Source organism: Syngnathoides biaculeatus, chromosome 8, assembly GCF_019802595.1.
Source record: "Syngnathoides biaculeatus isolate LvHL_M chromosome 8, ASM1980259v1, whole genome shotgun sequence".
In the NCBI taxonomy this organism is placed as follows: Eukaryota; Metazoa; Chordata; class Actinopteri; order Syngnathiformes; family Syngnathidae; genus Syngnathoides; species Syngnathoides biaculeatus.
The window spans coordinates 19,600,077-19,618,266 of NC_084647.1; the positions used below are offsets into that span (position 1 = coordinate 19,600,077).

Sequence of the window (18,190 nt, forward strand, 5' to 3'; positions counted from 1 at the left end):
GACAATGCCACATCCAATATGGCGATGTAGATGACGGACATCGGCTTCAAGGCCGAGTCTCAGCGAGACTGATCATCTCGCGTGTTCCAGTTTTGAATGAGTTTTTCATGTATTAAACGTGAACTTGCAAGAGAGAGTACACATTTTTACATTAAAAATATACACTATGCATACATAGTCGTAAAAAAAAAGTGGAAATCATTCTACAACAGTCCTGAATTCCTAGTGAGGACAAATATGGTATCATATGAAACTCGTTTATTTATCAATCCTCAATACACGGGGAACATGCAAAGTGTCCAATTTAATTTTCACGTTGCCACTGCCACAAAAACAATATAAAAAAGAAGCAAAAATATCAATAATCAATAAAGACACAACATACATTCATACGTCCTCTTTGAATCAGCTCTGTTCTTATAATCAATCTTAATATAAATAAAGAAAAATATAACTTGTTTCACTGGTATATTTTGATTGGATTAAATATGCATTAAAATTAGCATTTTAATAAAATGAGGAACGCTTCACGAATTTGCGTGTCATCCTTGCGCAGGGGCCATGCTAATCTTCTCTGTATCGTTCCAATTTTAGTATATGCGAAGCCGAAGCAACGCAATTAGTGAGCGTCACTCCCTGGTATATAAAGAGTACATCATACGATACATGCTAAAGGTCCGGTGTCATTTAATACCACTCAGACACCTCGGCGAAAAAAAATACAAGGGTGTGTATCCGGGTGCCAGCATTACTCATACTTTTTAAAACAAGAAAAATATTCAACAGCGTATCAATCTTGGGCTTTTTTTCTCAACAGAATACTCTTACAAATACAGTAAGTACAGAACAGAAGAACGAGTAAATATGTAGTAATACCAAACATCTCCACCAGATGGTAGCATATCAAACTGTCCTCGCGCTGTATTTTTTAAGGATAGTTTTCTAATATTTTTAGGTTTAAAAACAGTGATAGTTGAGGAAGAAGGAGGATAAAATGCTCAGAATAAATCCTAAACTCAATACCGATAGAAATAAAGCAAGTATGTAACTTATTGTACTGGTGTATTTCGATAACAATTGATAAAATACGCATTCTAATAATATTTTAATTTTGAAAAATGAGGAACGCTTCACGAATTTGCGTGTCATCCTTGCGCAGGGGCCATGCTAATCTTCTCTGTATCGTTCCAATTTTAGTATATGCGAAGCCGAAGCAACGCAATTAGTGAGCGTCACTCCCTGGTATATAAAGAGTACATCATACGATACATGCCAAAGGTCCGGTGTCATTTAATACCACTCAGACACCTCGGCGAAAAAAAAATACAAGGGTGTGCATCCGGGTGCCAGCATTACTCATACTTTTTAAAACAAGAAAAATATTCAACAACGTATCAATCTTGGGCTTTTTTTCCCTCAACAGAATACTCTTACAAATACAGTAAGTACAGAACAGAAGAACGAGTAAATATGTAGTAATACCAAACATCTCCACCAGATGGTAGCATATCAAACTGTCCTCACGCTGTATTTTTTAAGGATAGTTTTCTAATATTTTTAGGTTTAAAAACAGTGATAGTTGAGGAAGAAGGAGGATAAAATGCTCAGAATAAATCCTAAACTCAACACCAATAGAAATAAAGCAAGTATGTAACTTATTGTACCCGTGTATTTTGATAACAATTGATAAAATACGCATTCTAATAATATTTTAATTTTGAAAAATGAGGAACGCTTCACGAATTTGCGTGTCATCCTTGCGCAGGGGCCATGGTAATCTTCTCTGTATCGTTCCAATTTTAGTATACGCGAAGCCGAAGCAACGCAATGAGTGAGCGTCACTGCCTGGTATATAAAGAGTACATCATACGATACATGCTAAAGTTCCGGTGTCACTTAACACCACTCAGCTACCTCGGAAAAAGAAAACACGAGGGTGTGCATATGGGTGATAGCATTACAAACACTTTTAAAAACGAGAAAAATATTCAACAAGGCTACTAAATACATGGTAATATCAAATACAGCATATCAAACTGTCCACGATGTCGTTTTAAAAACTGCATAGTGTTTCAATATTTTTGGGTTAGAAACAATGATAAAATAATAAAGCAGGGTACAAGAATTCTACGAATAATTCTTAAAAAAATTATCAACAGAAATAAAGAAAATGTAACTCGTTTTACCGATGTATTTTGATAACAATTGATGAATACGCATTCTAATAATGTTTTATCGGCCTGGTATATAAAGAGTACATCATCCAACACATGCTAAAGGTCCAGGATCACTTAATACCACTCAGACACCTCAATGGAAAAATACAGGGGTGTGTACTCGGGTGTTGCAAAACTAATCATTTTGAAAACAAGAAAATATTCAACAACGTATCAATCTCAGTGTATTTTTTTCTTGAAAAATAGAATTCTGGACAAACACGTACAATACAGAAGACCAAGTAAATACATGGTAATTTAAAATTTGTCCACCAAGGGGCAGCATATCAGAATGTGCTCACTGTATTTAAAAATTCCGTGTCGTTTTCTAATATTTCTGGATTAAAAACGATGATAAAATTGGGAAGCATGGGCGTAAAAATGCTCGGAGTAAATCCTAAAATTAGCATCAAACGAAATAAAGAAAACTGTAACTTGTTTCACTGCTGCGTTTTGATAACAATTGATGAAATACACGTTCTAACAACATTTTAATTTTGAAAAATGAGGAACGCTTCACGAATTTGCGTGTCATCCTTGCGCAGGGGCCATGCTAATCTTCTCTGTATCGTTCCAATTTTAGTATATGCGAAGCCGAAGCAACGCAATTAGTGAGCGTCACTGCCTGGTATATAAAGAGTACATCATACGATACATGCTAAAGGTCCGGTGTCATTTAATACCACTCAGACACCTCGGCGAAAAAAAATACAAGGGTGTGTATCCGGGTGCCAGCATTACTCATACTTTTTAAAACAACAAAAATATTCAACAGCGTATCAATCTTGGACTTTTTTTCCCTCAACAGAATACTCTTACAAATACAGTAAGTACAGAACAGAAGAACGAGTAAATATGTAGTAATACCAAACATCTCCACCAGATGGTAGCATATCAAACTGTCCTCACGCTGTATTTTTTAAGGATAGTTTTCTAATATTTTTAGGTTTAAAAACAGTGATAGTTGAGGAAGAAGGAGGATAAAATGCTCAGAATAAATCCTAAACTCAACACCGATAGAAATAAAGCAAGTATGTAACTTATTGTACCGGTGTATTTTGATAACAATTGATAAAATACGCATTCTAATAATATTTTAATTTTGAAAAATGAGGAACGCTTCACGAATTTGCGTGTCATCCTTGCGCAGGGGCCATGCTAATCTTCTCTGTATCGTTCCAATTTTAGTATATGCGAAGCCGAAGCAACGCAATGAGTGAGCGTCACTGCCTGGTATATAAAGAGTACATCATACGATACATGCTAAAGTTCCGGTGTCACTAACACCACTCAGCTCCCTCGGAAAAAGAAAACACGAGGGTGTGCATATGGGTGATAGCATTACAAACACTTTTAAAAACGAGAAAAATATTCAACAAGGCTACTAAATACATGGTAATATCAAATACAGCATATCAAACTGTCCACGATGTCGTTTTAAAAACTGCATAGTGTTTCAATATTTTTGGGTTAGAAACAATGATAAAATAATAAAGCAGGGTACAAGAATTCTACGAATAATTCTTAAAAAAATTATCAACAGAAATAAAGAAAATGTAACTCGTTTTACCGATGTATTTTGATAACAATTGATGAAATACGCATTCTAATAATGTTTTATCGGCCTGGTATATAAAGAGTACATCATCCAACACATGCTAAAGGTCCAGGATCACTTAATACCACTCAGACACCTCAATGGAAAAATACAGGGGTGTGTACTCGGGTGTTGCAAAACTAATCATTTTGAAAACAAGAAAATATTCAACAACGTATCAATCTCAGTCTATTTTTTTCTTGAAAAATAGAATTCTGGACAAACACGTACAATACAGAAGACCAAGTAAATACATGGTAATTTAAAATTTGTCCACCAAGGGGCAGCATATCAGAATGTGCTCACTGTATTGAAAAATTCCGTGTCGTTTTCTAATATTTCTGGATTAAAAACGATGATAAAATTGGGAAGCATGGGCGTAAAAATGCTCGGAGTAAATCCTAAAATTAGCATCAAACGAAATAAAGAAAACTGTAACTGGTTTCACTGCTGCATTTTGATAACGATTGATGAAATACGCGTTCTAACAACATTTTAATTTTGAAAAATGAGGAACGCTTCACGAATTTGCGTGTCATCCTTGCGCAGGGGCCATGCTAATCTTCTCTGTATCGTTCCAATTTTAGTATATGCGAAGCCGAAGCAACGCAATGAGTGAGCGTCACTGCCTGGTATATAAAGAGTACATCATACGATACATGCTAAAGGTCCGGTGTCATTTAATACCACTCAGACACCTCGGCGAAAAAAAATACAAGGGTGTGTATCCGGGTGCCAGCATTACTCATACTTTTTAAAACAAGAAAAATATTCAACAGCGTATCAATCTTGGGCTTTTTTTCCCTCAACAGAATACTCTTACAAATACAGTAAGTACAGAACAGAAGAACGAGTAAATATGTAGTAATACCAAACATCTCCACCAGATGGTAGCATATCAAACTGTCCTCACGCTGTATTTTTTAAGGATAGTTTTCTAATATTTTTAGGTTTAAAAACAGTGATAGTTGAGGAAGAAGGAGGATAAAATGCTCAGAATAAATCCTAAACTCAATATCGATAGAAATAAAGCAAGTATGTAACTTATTGTACCGGTGTATTTTGATAACAATTGATAAAATACGCATTCTAATAATATTTTAATTTTGAAAAATGAGGAACGCTTCACGAATTTGCGTGTCATCCTTGCGCAGGGGCCATGCTAATCTTCTCTGTATCGTTCCAATTTTAGTATATGCGAAGCCGAAGCAACGCAATGAGCGAATGTCCCGGCCTGGTATATAAAGAGTACATCATACGATACATGCCAAAGGTCCGGTGTCATTTAATACCACTCAGGCTCCTTGTTGAAAAAACTACAGGGATATGTGTCTATGGGTGTATATGGAAGCTAGTTCAACAATGTACAAGTTATTATTCTGTATTTACAAGCAGAAACTAACATTTTCTATGGAAACACGTTAAGTGCACAGATCTGATAGGCTACCGTGAGTATTATGCAAATGATTTTTACGTCAGACGAGTGCCATTGGTGTAGACAATAAGGAAGGGCCTCTCTGTTGTCCCCCCAAGTGCAATCCTAAAAAATCCCTTTCATTTCACTTCAAACTTAAAAAGATGATTTTATTTTGAATAAATGCAGCAAACAAAATGTTGTCCACCGCACATTATGACTCTGTAAATTGTGGAAACAGCCAGGCTAAACTAAGCTCCTCCACGACGTCAAAGGGGTTAGTTCGTCACACTGAATACTTCGAGATACTTCCTTGGCACCAACTACGATTTCCATCTGCCGGGATCTCTACTTTGTTTTGCTGCGATATGGCTGCATGCGTCCAGGCGCTTCCGGCCCTCCCGCTGGTCCCCGTTCCAGGAAGGGGGTGGTGCAGCTAGAAGGCGTGGTCTCTCTCTCTGCACCAATGGCACTCCTCATGACGTCTGGTATATTTGCATAAACCTCGTAGTAGCCTATCAAATTGCCGTTTCTCCATTTCCGTGTTTTCATAGAGCGTTTTTGGGGATTTTTCGCTTGTAAATACACAATAATGGTTTTCATATTCCTGAAATATCTTCCTTATATATCAATATATATACACACTTTTACGTTTTTATTTATTTATTTAAAAAAGAAAAACCGAAGCGTCTGAGTGGTCTTTAGTGACACCGGACCTCTAGGATGTGTTGCATGGTATACTCTTTATATACCAGGCCGGGACGTTCACTCATTGCGTTGCTTCGGCTTCGCATATACTAAAATTGGAACGATACAGAGAAGATTAGCATGGCCCCTGCGCAAGGATGACACGCAAATTCGTGAAGCGTTCCTCATTTTTCAAAATTAAAATATTATTAGAATGCGTATTTTATCAATTGTTTTCAAAATACACCGGTACAATAAGTTACATGCTTGCTTTATTTCTATCGATATTGAGTTTAGGATTTATTCTGAGCATTTTATCCTCCTTCTTCCTCAACTATCACTGTTTTTAAACCTAAAAATATTAGAAAACTATACTTAAAAAATACAGCGCGAGGACAGTTTGATATGCTACCATCTGGTGGAGATGTTTGGTATTACTACATATTTACTCGTTCTTCTGTTCTGTACTTACTGTATTTGTAAGAGTATTCTGTTGAGGGAAAAAAAGCCCAAGATTGATACGTTGTTGAATATTTTTCTTGTTTTAAAAAGTATGAGTAATGCTATCACCCATATGCACACCCTCGTCTTTTCTTTTTCCGAGGTAGCTGAGTGGTGTTAAGTGACACCGGAACTTTAGCATGTATCGTATGATGTACTCTTTATATACCAGGCAGTGACGCTCACTCATTGCGTTGCTTCGGCTTCGCATATACTAAAATTGGAACGATACAGAGAAGATTAGCATGGCCCCTGCGCAAGGATGACACGCAAATTCGTGAAGCGTTCCTCATTTTTTTTTTTACATAAAAATTTTGTCAATGTGTATTTCATCAATTGTCATCAAAACACGCCAGTAAAACAAGTTATTTTTTTCTTTATTTCTACTGATAATTGTTTTAAGATTTATTACGAACATTTTCTACCCTTCTACCCTTGCTTATTTTACCATTGTTTCTAACCCAAAAATGTTATAAAATTCTACAGTATTTTAAAAAGACGACGAGGACTGTTTAATATGCGATATTTGGCATTGCCATGTATTTACTCGTATACTGTACGTATTTGTATTCTATTTTTAAAAAGACCAAGATTGATACCTTATTAATAATTACCTTATTTACCTTATTAAATATTTTTCTTGTTTTTTTTTAAATCATTGTTTCTACCCCAAAAATTTTCGAAAACTGTACAGTATTTAAAAAACACAGCGAGGACAGTTTGATATGCTTCATTACAATGTATTTACTCGTTTATCTACACTGTTCGTATTTTTATTCTATTTTTAAAAGACCCAGATTAATACGTTGTTGAATACTTTTCTTCTTTTAAAAGTATGAGTAAAGCTAGCACATATATGCACACATGTATTTGTTTACTGAGTGGTCTGGAGCGACACCGGATCTCTAGGTTGTGTTGTATGATGTACAAATTCGTGAAGCGTTCCTCATTTTTCAAAAATAAAACATTAATTTGAATGCATATTTCATCCAGTTATCAAAAACTACCAGTAAAGCAAGTTACATCTTCTTAATTTCGGTTCATGTTGATTTTAAAATGTATTCCGATCATTTTTATACCCCTGCTTCCACATTTTATCATTGTTTGTAACCTAAACAATACGTGTGAGGACTGCTTCATATGCTGCCATCTGGTGGAAAATCTTGGTATTATCATAGTTCAATATTGGTTGTTGCATATTTTACTGGTTTAATCATATATATTATTAGTGATAATAGCGCTCGAAATATATGTGGTCGGCTCGTGGAGGGAGATAACAGTTTGATTCGTATTTTGCGCCGTATGACAGATTTTTATTCATTTATTTCATTGCGTGGGCGTGACCTCTTGAAAAGGAAATTCGGTGCTGGGCAAACTGAGGTCTGATCCCTGGTCGGGTCACGACGGAATGACATTTAGTTTACACATGCATTATTAATATATTAATGCTACCAACCGGTTTGTATTCTTATCAACAAGAGGATTTGTATTCTCAGTTATCAAGTAAAAATTATTTGTGCTCTTTGTATAAAGCCAGAATATGACGCAAGATGGTGTCAAAACCGAGATAAATCCTCATTTTCTGTAAATTAAAAGGATCTTCAACCCATGTATTTTAAAGGGTCATGTATGAACATAAAAACGATTTGGAAGAATCTGTGGTATATTTACAGTTTTAACTATTCAGATAGACCATTCTTGAAAAAATAAAAAAAATAAAAAAAGAAGCACTTGCCAAATGTCGATCTTGTAGAATTCAATCTTGGTGGTTTATAGGCCATTCTAACTTCTTCTGGATACTTTTTTCCCCCCGGACAAACTAAAATTTTACTTCAGCGGTGGAAATGGTTTAGCTATCACAAAAAAGACATCCTTGAATACACTTCGTTTTTTTTTTAATTGTCAGTATTTTTAAATTGTCCATAAGTACATTGCCTATACCCGCTTCCAGTATTTGTTTTTTCATAATTTAAAATGAGTTTAAAGAAGTCTTAAAAATCTTTGTATAAATTGGGGGGAGGGGCAAAGAAATTTTATTGTTCAGTGCTATTGTTGGTTTTACTGCATACATTACTAATCAACATTTTTTTTTTCTGGTTAGATTTTGCTGCTTTCCTCAGATGTTAGCATTTAGCCATTTATATTGATTTGGATTCTGATAAGCATTAACGTCACTTTTATCCACAACTGTCATCATCTTCCATTACCTCGGTTGAATCCAGGTCAAAATCATCAAGGTAACAGGTTTCAAACTCAAGGCCCGGGGGCCAGATGTGGCCCGGTGAGTCATTTTATGTGACCTGGAAAAGCAAATCATACTAAATAACCAATTTGTCTTCACATTTAATAACATTAAGTCACTGCAAGCATTTTTTTTTTGTTACCAAAGCACAAATACGATAAACTGAAAACAAAAGAACTTGAAGAAATAATTTCCCTTGATTTCTTATTTGAAAAGTGATTATAAAACAGTTTCCCCCTACATACTGCATACAATAACACAATGAGGCAATTTTGCATTCATACCTACTCGAAGTTAGCTGGGATAAGCTCCAGCTCTCCCTCGACCCTTGTGGGGATCAGCAGCTCAGATAATAGATGGATGGCTTCAGGCCCTCTAAATCATTCCGAAATCATTCCCGCGTGACCGTAGACAAAAAAAAAAAAAACGTCCGACTGAATGATCTCCATTTCCTGAAAGACAATAAACTGCAACCGCTAAATTATCCAAATCCATCAATAACACATGAAACAAGTAAAAATTCATCAATATGTGGAATAATGGATTGCCAGTCAAATATCAAAATCCTTGACACTGTCCAATCATAAAGACACGCAGGCCCAAGATTGTATCAACAATATTTTATTCTCTACAAGCTGGAGTGTTATCTTTTTTTTTTTTTAATTTCCTATTTGACATTTCAAAGCAGTAGTGAGAACAGCTCGATTTCTTGACATATTTACAAATTGGTTTGGTCATTATTTCCTCGAACACGTCGACGCTGGATCCCGGACACGAGAATGCCGGGACTCTACTGCAGTTTATTCCCCGTTGAGTTTTTCACGGTAGCCGTTCTCCTTTAAGTGATAACAACAAAAACCTTACAGGATGGAGAAAATCTTAATGAACCTGACGGGAAACTGCAGACGGGGAAATCATGAATATCTTCTGTGCATTTTTTTTTTTTTTTAAATTCGGATGTGACGTGTGCCAAGAGTCTTGATACTTTTGTCCGCGTTGTGTCGACACGATAACAGTATCGACCGTACTGGCTTTTAAACATGTCTTCAAATCAAACTGTTTGAGTGTCATTTTCTTTTTTCTCCTTTCTGTGAAAAATGGCACATATATGACGGCGTGGACGCACTGTACACACACATGAGATATTAAACAGAATTTCAAATCAGATCCAGTTTCAACCCAGTGTAAATACGCTAATTCGTACGTGATGACACAAAAAGTTGTCAGGGGCTCAACGCAACGCAGTATTGCCTCAGAGATGAATGAAAATGCATTTTTTTCCCCCACCTCCCAATCTTAAAATATTTGTGAAACTGCAATACAAAACATAAAAAAAGATTTCAAATAATTGTGGCATATAATTTTAGTACATTGCATGAAGTTAACACCCCCCCCCAAAAAAAAAAAAGACAAAGCTCAGTTCCTTCGTTTGGTTAAAATATAAACACGTTATAGATTTATAGAGCACAAAACAGACTGCATTTACCTGCCTTGCAAAATAAAATTAAAAAAATGGCAATATTTGTGAGGAAAATAAAGCCACAAATGGACAAAGATCCTTTCAATGAATCCACAATATTTTCTTTCTGTGCCTCCGACGCCACAAAATGTTAAGACACGAGTCAAACCCAAATGTTTCCTTTGATTCTAGCCTACAGTTGTAGTTACAATATGTACAGTAAAAAGTGAGGTGCTTGTCTTTTCAAAAGGGGCGTGGGTGGGGGGATGGGATCATTTTTTAATATGGAGCTCGTGCACGTGACGTAATTTTCACGGCGCCATATTGAGAGATCATTCTATAGAACACCATCTGAAAAGACCAGAAAATATCAATGGATTTCGGCAATTTAACGGGATGGATGGTGCCCAACCAAAATACACGCACGCCTGTGTAACAATCGTTTCATTTTAGGTAGGAATTATTCATCTCAATCTCAAATTCTCAAGAAGTATTTATAATGCAGAGTATGCAATGAGAACAATGCGTATTAAAAGAAAAACTGTCGCAGAGGTTAAGTGTGGCTGCAATCGCTTCGTGTACGTTCCGTGGAGATGACTCAGTCCTTTTTTTCTTTTTCAATCATAGTTGATGAATGAGTTTGTATAAAACCAGAGGTCATTTATTTATATATTGGGATTTGTATTGAATACGAGCGGAAAAGATCGATGGATTCCGGCAAAGGTTAACGCGTGGCCGAACACGCTTCCGCGTTCACGAGCCGTCAACCTGTCACTGTGGGATTTATTCCTGATTGAGAACAGATCCAGCAATGGAGTATTTGCATGCATCCAGACTTTTCTACGCTTTCAAACTTTTCCGTGTAAATCTCGACGATTTACTCACCAGGTCCACGTGTAGATCTAGTTGTCCAAGACAAGCGGAAGCGGGTTAACAATCTAATTTCTTATCAGCGAAAACATCGACTTCGGCACTAAACACGGCTCCTCTATGCCGAGTTTATCTAATTTTTCCACGTACCTTCATTTATTTTCACTTTCTATATGTCTAACGGCATCAGACATATTTTCGTGTCGTCTCCAAAGACTTAGCATTGAACAATATGGCGACGTAAACAAAAGTCACGTGATTTTATGACGTAGGTGCATGAGCTCTATATGTTCTTTTCTTTAAAAAGGATTTATGAAATATAATTCCCTAAAGCGGTAGACCAAATTAGGACCAAAAAAATGGGGGGGGGGGTGCAGCATAAAGCAATTTATCAATAAGACCGATCTTAAGATGATTGGCTGTTGAATTTGGAAAAAGTGCATAAACACAATTTAAATGTTTATACGCATATTATGCAGAATGTTGCATATAAAAAGCCTGCCATTCTCTTCTTGAACACTCCATGTTCACCTTAAAGTACGCAGCTTCGAACGGACGATGAAACATTCACTTTTTTAACGCATCATAAACATGGGGATCGTCATTGAATTCTTTTCGCAAGGTGCGTCAAAAATAAAACGCGTGCATTTATCCAAGGAACTTCCAATGCAGTCCAGTAATGTGATGATTCAATACCAGTCTTCTCTGCTCGCAAATAAAAAGGTAGGATCATTTAAATAAATAAATTGGCATTGTACGAACTCTGCACTGCAAAATCCTACTTTTGTTTTTTCGAATTAAAAAAAAAAAACAACAACAAGGAAAAAAAACAAAACAGCACACAGAGTAGAGAAAGACACAGTTGTTGTAGTAAACTAAAGGGCAGTAGGCGTTTCAGCCCATCTCCGGTTTGGTTTTGGTCATTGGGTTTTTTTTAAAAAAAAAACAAACAAACCAAAACTAAGCAGGTCCTGCTCTCAAAGTATGACCCAAAAACAGCTTTTCAGACCAGCGAGCCCGCTCTGCTCTGGGCGGGCACCATGACTGGCACCGCCCCCATCCGCTCCAGCGTGGCCTGGCTCACGGCGTAGGAGTGCGTGTGCTGCCCGCGGGTGGGCGTCGCCGCCGGCTTGAGGCTCATGGAGCCGTTGCTGCGCACCATGGCGGGAGGGGACGGGGCGGAGTTTGTGGTGACCACCAGGGTCTTGGGCGGCGGGAGGGTGTGGCTGCCGTTGGCAAAGGAGGAAGTCGTCGTGGTCGCCGGCTGAGCGTGGCGAGACAGCGGGGCCGTCCCCGGCGCCGCGACCGCCGAGGCGTGTCCGTGTCCCGGGTTCTGGGACTGTCTGTGTCCGTGGGTGCCGTGCAGCGCGCTGGCCAAGGTCTGCCGCGTGTCTCCGTTATAGCGCGTGTACGAGTTGGTGTCGTAGTTGGGTTTGGGGTTGTGCCAGTAGCGACTGTTGTAGGTGTTGGTGGAGGTCAGGGTGTCGTTCTCGGAAGACGAGGCGTCGGCGTGGAACGCTTTCACCGACGACGACCTCTTGGGCGGGAGGTCGTCTTCCCTGCGGAGACGAGCAAATGAGAGATCAGTCATTCGTCATTTTTTTGGGGCGATCGGATCAATTCTTCTTTTAACAGGAGTGTGGGGAATATTAATAAGAATTCTGAGCGAGGTTCATACAGTGTTAAATGTGTTCAGAGTCAATAATCCCCATAATGTGTGTAATTCTAAATTGCTACCACAACTAAACCCGAAAGAGTGATCAACCTGATTTCGTTGGGGATCTCCTCCTCTTCGTATTTGTTCTTATTCTTCCAGTAGTAGAGGGTAACCACCACTAATAGGCAGCAGATGATGAGTGCCAGCAAGCCAGTGGCAACGGTGCCCGCTATGAGAGCCGCACTTTGAGGCTGAGCTGAAGAAGGAAGATCAAAAGGAGGAGGAGGAGGAACACACAACATTGTAATTAAGGCTCCATCAAAGAAGGCCATAATCACAAATAACGATACTTTTGAAAATTAGCTGTCATCACAGGCGGCTAGTAATCAAACGGTACCTTTGACTTCATGACATTAAATTACGCTCCCCTTTTTACCTCCAGGAATTTATTACTGCTTGTGTGATTTTTGTTTTGGGATGTTTATATATTTATTTATACAGTGAGGAATCAGCCCAGGACTACACGACGGGACTTGGTCAATGACCTGAAAAGAGCTGGGACCACCGTTTCCAAGGTGACTGTTGGTAATACACTAAGACGTCATGGTTTGAAATCATGCATGGCACGGAAGGTTCCCATGCTTAAACCAGCACATGTCAAGGCCCGTCTTAAGTTTGCCAATGACCATTTGGATGATACAGAAGAGTCTTGGGAGAAAGTTTTGTGGTTGGATGAGACCAAAATGGACCTTTTTGGTCATAATTCCGTGTTTGGAGGAAGACGAATGATGAATTCCATCCCAAGAACACCATCCCTACTATGAAGCATCGGGGTGGTAGCATCATGATTTGGGGGTGTTTTTGTCCACATGGGACAGGACGACTGCACTGTATAAAGGAGAGGATGACCACCGCCATGTATTGTGAGATTTTGGGGAACAACCTCTTTCCCTCAGTCAGAGCATTGAAGATGGGTCGTGGCTGGGTCTTTCAACATGACAATGACCCGAAAGCACACAGGCGGGAAAACCAATGAGTGACTTCGTAAGACGCATATCAAGGTTCTGGCGTGGCCTAGGTAGTCTCCAGACCTAAACCCAATAGAAAATCTTTGGAGGGAGCTGAAACTCTTGTGTTTCTCAGCGACAGCCCAGAAACCTGTCTGATCTAGAGAAGACCTCCGTGGAGGACTGGGCCAAAATCCCTCCTGCAGTGTATGCAAACCAGGTGAACAACGACAGGAAATGTTTGACCTCTGTAATTGCAATTAAAGGCTACTGTACCAAATATTAACATTGATTTTCTCAGGTGTTCAAATATTATTTGCAGCTGTATCACACAAATAAATCATTTAAAAAAAACATACATTGTGATTTCTGGATTTTTCTTTTTAGATTATCTCTCTCACAGTGGACATGCACCTACGATGAAAATTTCAGACCCCTCCATGATCTCTAAGTGGGAGAACTTGTAATACAGCAGGGTGTTCAAATACTTATTTTCTTCACCTTAAGTCAGTGATTCCCAAACATTGTGCCGGGGTACATTAGTGTGCCGTGACTGCTCTTCAGGAGTGCCGTGGGAAGTTATCCAATTTTATGTAATTGCTAAAAAAACATCTTTATCCATCTATTTATGCCAGTGAGGCACAATGACAGACAGAACAAAAAAATCCTCTTCTATGAGATGGCAGGAAGTACATACAGGAATTAATCGATCCATTTATGGTGACATTTACTTTTGTCGGTGTGCTGTGGGATTTTTCAATTGTAAAATATGTGCCTTGGCTCTATAAAGGTTGGAAATCACTGCTGTAAGTCACTCAATTGCATGAAACTTGTCAGAAATCTATATTTGCACCAGCCAACATGCGAAGCAAGGAAGGATGAGTGATGAAACAATCCCGGGTCTGCACAGCAGCAAAGACGTAAGGTGGCAGAACTCTCCTTGTTTCTTGAGTAATTAAACGTATGCCAGCATTGCTGGTACCGGAAATGTTGAGAATATACAGTCATCCAATTCTATATTACAGTATTTAATTAAGGATGTCTGCCTTGAAATGGGAGTCAATTGAAGACCAATTTGGCTTTTTCTGTGTTATTTTATAATCAAAAATAATATTACTTTAACTTGATAGTGTTGGGCAACACCTGAATTCATCCACTGTTTTCCAAAGTTCCATTTTTGTCCATTTGACATTTATGCGCTATTTAACAAATACAAATCTGACTCAACTCGTGGTACTTGAGTAGATTTATCAGGGAATACTCATTTACTTGGATATTGTTTTAATTCCCATTTGAGTCACATAATTCTAAAATAGGTGCAGATGGAAAGCGTTGGCCTCACACTTCTGAGGACCAGGGTTCAAATCCCAGCCCTCCCTTTGTGGAGTTTGCATGTTCTCCCCGTGCCTCTGTGGGTCTTCTCCGGGCACTCCGGTTTCCTCCCACATCCCAAAAACATGCACCATTAATTGGACACTCTAAATTGCCCCTAGGTGTGATTGTGAGTGCCCTGCGATTGGCTGGCAACCAGTTCAGGTTGTACCCCGCCTCCTGCCCGAATGGATGCAGTTTTTGACGACTTTACCCAACATCTGCTCCTTCTCATCATGTTTCATGAAAATGGCTGCCATGGCAAAGCAACTCTTATGACCCAAATGTGACACATTTTGACATCGACCAAGCACGATTCTTGCAGTGTTCTGCTGGGCCTCGCGCCAGTTCGACAAATGTCACAGCAGAGGCTTTTGAACTTGTCTTCAGTTTCACAGCCAATGTGTGGAAAAGTCAATAAATCCCAGCAATGTGTTTAACAGAGGCGCACTGCCACGCAGCAACAGTGGAGCTTGAAGTACTCTACTTACGTGCGAGGACCTGAAGGTTGAGCAGGCATGTGCTCTTGCCAATGGCATTGCTGGAGGTGCACTGGTAGAGTCCTGAGGTACCGGTACTGATGTTTCTCAGCGTCACAGTGCCCAGCATCTGGTCTGCGGGACACACAAGGGCGGCATTGTGACGAAAGCCTGGACATGCAACCTCCCTTCCATCACAGACACATTTGACTGACTTCAATTGCCTTTTGTTCCGCTCATTTTATTTACTTGTCATTGACCTGTAGAGGGCGCCAGACAGCTTCGATAGAACGGACAACAAGACTTATCGACATCATTCAGATGCTGAATGCATGTGATGAGTTCATAAAAAAATATCCTGCAATTACAACGATGTAAATTTTAGTTTTGATCAAGGCCTTCATTGATATATATATTTTTTGCGTGCAGGAGTAAACATGTACAGAATCATAATCTGGGGTCATGTCGTTTTGCTCAATCTGTCTGAATAAGGTCACTCAAATATTACAGGTACAAAACAGAGTTACTGTATACCGATACAAAGTACCTACCAAATAATAATATAAACAAACGTACAGCAGTTAAATAAGTACCTCCATGCCAGTGTAGATCAAAACTGATCATTGTTATCGATATAAATTCAGAAATTTGATGCAAATATTGTACTGGATCTTTGTAGGATTTGTATCTAATCTTCTGGCCACTGAGTGTATACCACATATTTAACAACTGCTGCAGATTAGTTCCTTTCAAAAGAACGAATGAATGAGTTAAGAGGTCACACGCACTGTGCAATTGCACTACTTGTTTGGCGAAAAGGCTCAGACAACTTCCCGTGTATTTTATTGACATGGAGAGAGTCCAATTGAATTTCACGATTCTTTTGTTTCCACGTGCAGTTTCAAATTGCCTTTGCTTCATTGTACGTGAGCCTTTAATTGACCGGTAGTGTAACACACAGTGCAAGAGGTGATGAAGACTGTCTGCCGCGCAAAGGTCGCAGCCGGTTAAGAGAGGGAAGGCTACTCAAAAGCTCTCGGAGTCTGAATGCCAGCTGCCTCGTGACAACATCCAGTTTAACACGTGCGAGTGCTTCTTGGATGAAGTGTGAAAACTTCAGCAGTTGGTAGTCAGCATGAGAGGAAGGAGGGGGAAATGAGAACAACGCCACAAATTCTTGATCACACGCACAGAAAGCATAAGAATTCTTGACTGAATCACACAACAGCCCTCAGCAGGATCACAGCAGGGAAATCTCCAGGTATGGTCGGACGGGTCTGCTCTGCTTGATGTGTGTGTTACATTTACCGGCAAAGGTGGGGCAAAATGGAACCCCGATGGCCAGCTCGTTTCTAATACCTTGCATGGCGTTGTGCGGCAGCTTGGGCAGCGCGTCTAGCTTCTCCCACGAGTAGGACGGCGTTGGAATACCTTCATCTGAGCTGCAAAACAGTATGATGTCACTGCCCACATCCAGCGTTCCCTGGATCCGACACGCTGGCACCGAAGGGGGCACTGGCAGATGAAAAGAGTGGGTGGTGAGATGTCAATCACTTTATAATGCAGATCTTTTTTTTTTTTTTTACATAGAGAAGAAATTATCTGCGCTTTAAAAAATAGCTCAATAAAAAGTAAAGTCATTCATTCAGGATGTGCATATTTGAGATGGTACTTAAAATTATTATAAAACTAAACGGGCGGCTGAGCCAAGTATCCGTCAATAAATGCTGTGGCTCAATTAGACTTGGTAATGAAACAGTCCACATTTGCATTTTGAAATAACGAGATTGACGTCACACAGAGGCATACAGTAGAATGTCTTGCACTGAGTTGCGCAAAATATACAGAACATTGACGATTTGGACATGTTTCCCTATGAAGGTTATGCTACAGGTTAGGTTCAACCTAATATTTACCCTTAAAGCTAAATAGGTTCACACCACATTGAAAAAGAAAACAAAAAGAGAACAAAAATACAAATCCGCAAGTGACTGACTGTGTTGGTCGCAAATGGTAATCAAATGAAACCCAATTGAATTGTAGTGAGTGCTGCCTTGCGAATGCTACACGACGGACCGGCTCAAGAGTAAATGTCAAGAATCAAGTCAACTAGTTTTGCTCACAGATCTAAAAAAAAAAAAAAAAAAAAAAAGAAAAAAAAGAAAAGACTGGATGGCTCATTGGCCACCAAAACTGAAGTCGACAGCCACCATCTTGATACTCCCAAAACAAGCATGCCGACCAGTTTCGTGGATGTGAGAAAACATTCCACAGGTAAGTTAGAAAGATTTACTTTGACACTGTAAAAGTTTGCTTGTTAAAAGGTTTTTGTACTTTCTCATTAGCTGAATTCACTTGAACAAAGTTTTGTTTACAGTTGTTCTTTACGGTTCACTCTCTGCTTCACGTTTAGAAGCCGACAGTTTTTCACGAAAATGTGATGTAAATATTATCCCAAACTTCGTCAGTGGATAAGCAAGAAAACAAATTTTCTGTGAAATTTTTGATGAATTTTATGATAAAGAACTCTGTAAATTGAATTTGATTTTCAAATGCGAGGAAACAAGTTTAAATTTTCTGTCTGAAATAGGACATCGCAGAGACAATGACTAATCAATGCATTTAGCATGTATTTTCCCATTGCGCGTCCTTATTTCCATAAATATATCTAACTGATTGACTTAAAATGT

General features: G+C 38.8%; 1 protein-coding gene and 9 non-coding genes across 14 annotated transcripts in view; 2 read left to right on the forward strand and 8 right to left on the reverse strand.

Moving 5' to 3' along the window:
- Window positions 1–511: 511 nt before the first annotated feature.
- LOC133505425 (U6 spliceosomal RNA) lies at window positions 512–617 on the reverse strand. Its single transcript, XR_009796260.1, has one exon. It is a non-coding gene; the product is annotated as a U6 spliceosomal RNA (small nuclear RNA).
- Window positions 618–1,114: 497 nt separating this feature from the next.
- On the reverse strand, window positions 1,115–1,220 carry LOC133505418 (U6 spliceosomal RNA). Its single transcript, XR_009796254.1, has one exon. It is a non-coding gene; the product is annotated as a U6 spliceosomal RNA (small nuclear RNA).
- Window positions 1,221–1,720: 500 nt separating this feature from the next.
- Window positions 1,721–1,826, reverse strand: LOC133505426 (U6 spliceosomal RNA). Its single transcript, XR_009796261.1, has one exon. It is a non-coding gene; the product is annotated as a U6 spliceosomal RNA (small nuclear RNA).
- Window positions 1,827–2,716: 890 nt separating this feature from the next.
- Window positions 2,717–2,822, reverse strand: LOC133505420 (U6 spliceosomal RNA). The gene has a single exon (XR_009796255.1). It is a non-coding gene; the product is annotated as a U6 spliceosomal RNA (small nuclear RNA).
- Window positions 2,823–3,321: 499 nt separating this feature from the next.
- Window positions 3,322–3,427, reverse strand: LOC133505421 (U6 spliceosomal RNA). Its single transcript, XR_009796256.1, has one exon. It is a non-coding gene; the product is annotated as a U6 spliceosomal RNA (small nuclear RNA).
- An 890-nt stretch (window positions 3,428–4,317) lies between these two features.
- LOC133505422 (U6 spliceosomal RNA) lies at window positions 4,318–4,423 on the reverse strand. Its single transcript, XR_009796257.1, has one exon. It is a non-coding gene; the product is annotated as a U6 spliceosomal RNA (small nuclear RNA).
- A 499-nt stretch (window positions 4,424–4,922) lies between these two features.
- On the reverse strand, window positions 4,923–5,028 carry LOC133505423 (U6 spliceosomal RNA). The gene has a single exon (XR_009796258.1). It is a non-coding gene; the product is annotated as a U6 spliceosomal RNA (small nuclear RNA).
- A 973-nt stretch (window positions 5,029–6,001) lies between these two features.
- Window positions 6,002–6,107, forward strand: LOC133505424 (U6 spliceosomal RNA). Its single transcript, XR_009796259.1, has one exon. It is a non-coding gene; the product is annotated as a U6 spliceosomal RNA (small nuclear RNA).
- Window positions 6,108–6,606: 499 nt separating this feature from the next.
- LOC133505417 (U6 spliceosomal RNA) lies at window positions 6,607–6,712 on the forward strand. Its single transcript, XR_009796253.1, has one exon. It is a non-coding gene; the product is annotated as a U6 spliceosomal RNA (small nuclear RNA).
- Window positions 6,713–9,262: 2,550 nt separating this feature from the next.
- Window positions 9,263–18,190, reverse strand: part of igsf11 (immunoglobulin superfamily member 11) — a 93,083-nt gene continuing 84,155 nt past the window's right edge. For all 5 annotated transcript variants that reach the window (XM_061827548.1, XM_061827547.1, XM_061827551.1 and 2 more), the window contains 4 exons: window positions 16,860–17,015; window positions 15,513–15,635; window positions 12,752–12,899; window positions 9,263–12,545 (listed from right to left, as the gene is read on the reverse strand). In XM_061827548.1, the coding sequence (XP_061683532.1) occupies window positions 11,990–12,545; window positions 12,752–12,899; window positions 15,513–15,635; window positions 16,860–17,015 (983 nt within the window). In that variant the 3' untranslated portion in view covers window positions 9,263–11,989. The remainder of the gene's footprint in view (window positions 12,546–12,751; window positions 12,900–15,512; window positions 15,636–16,859; window positions 17,016–18,190) is intronic.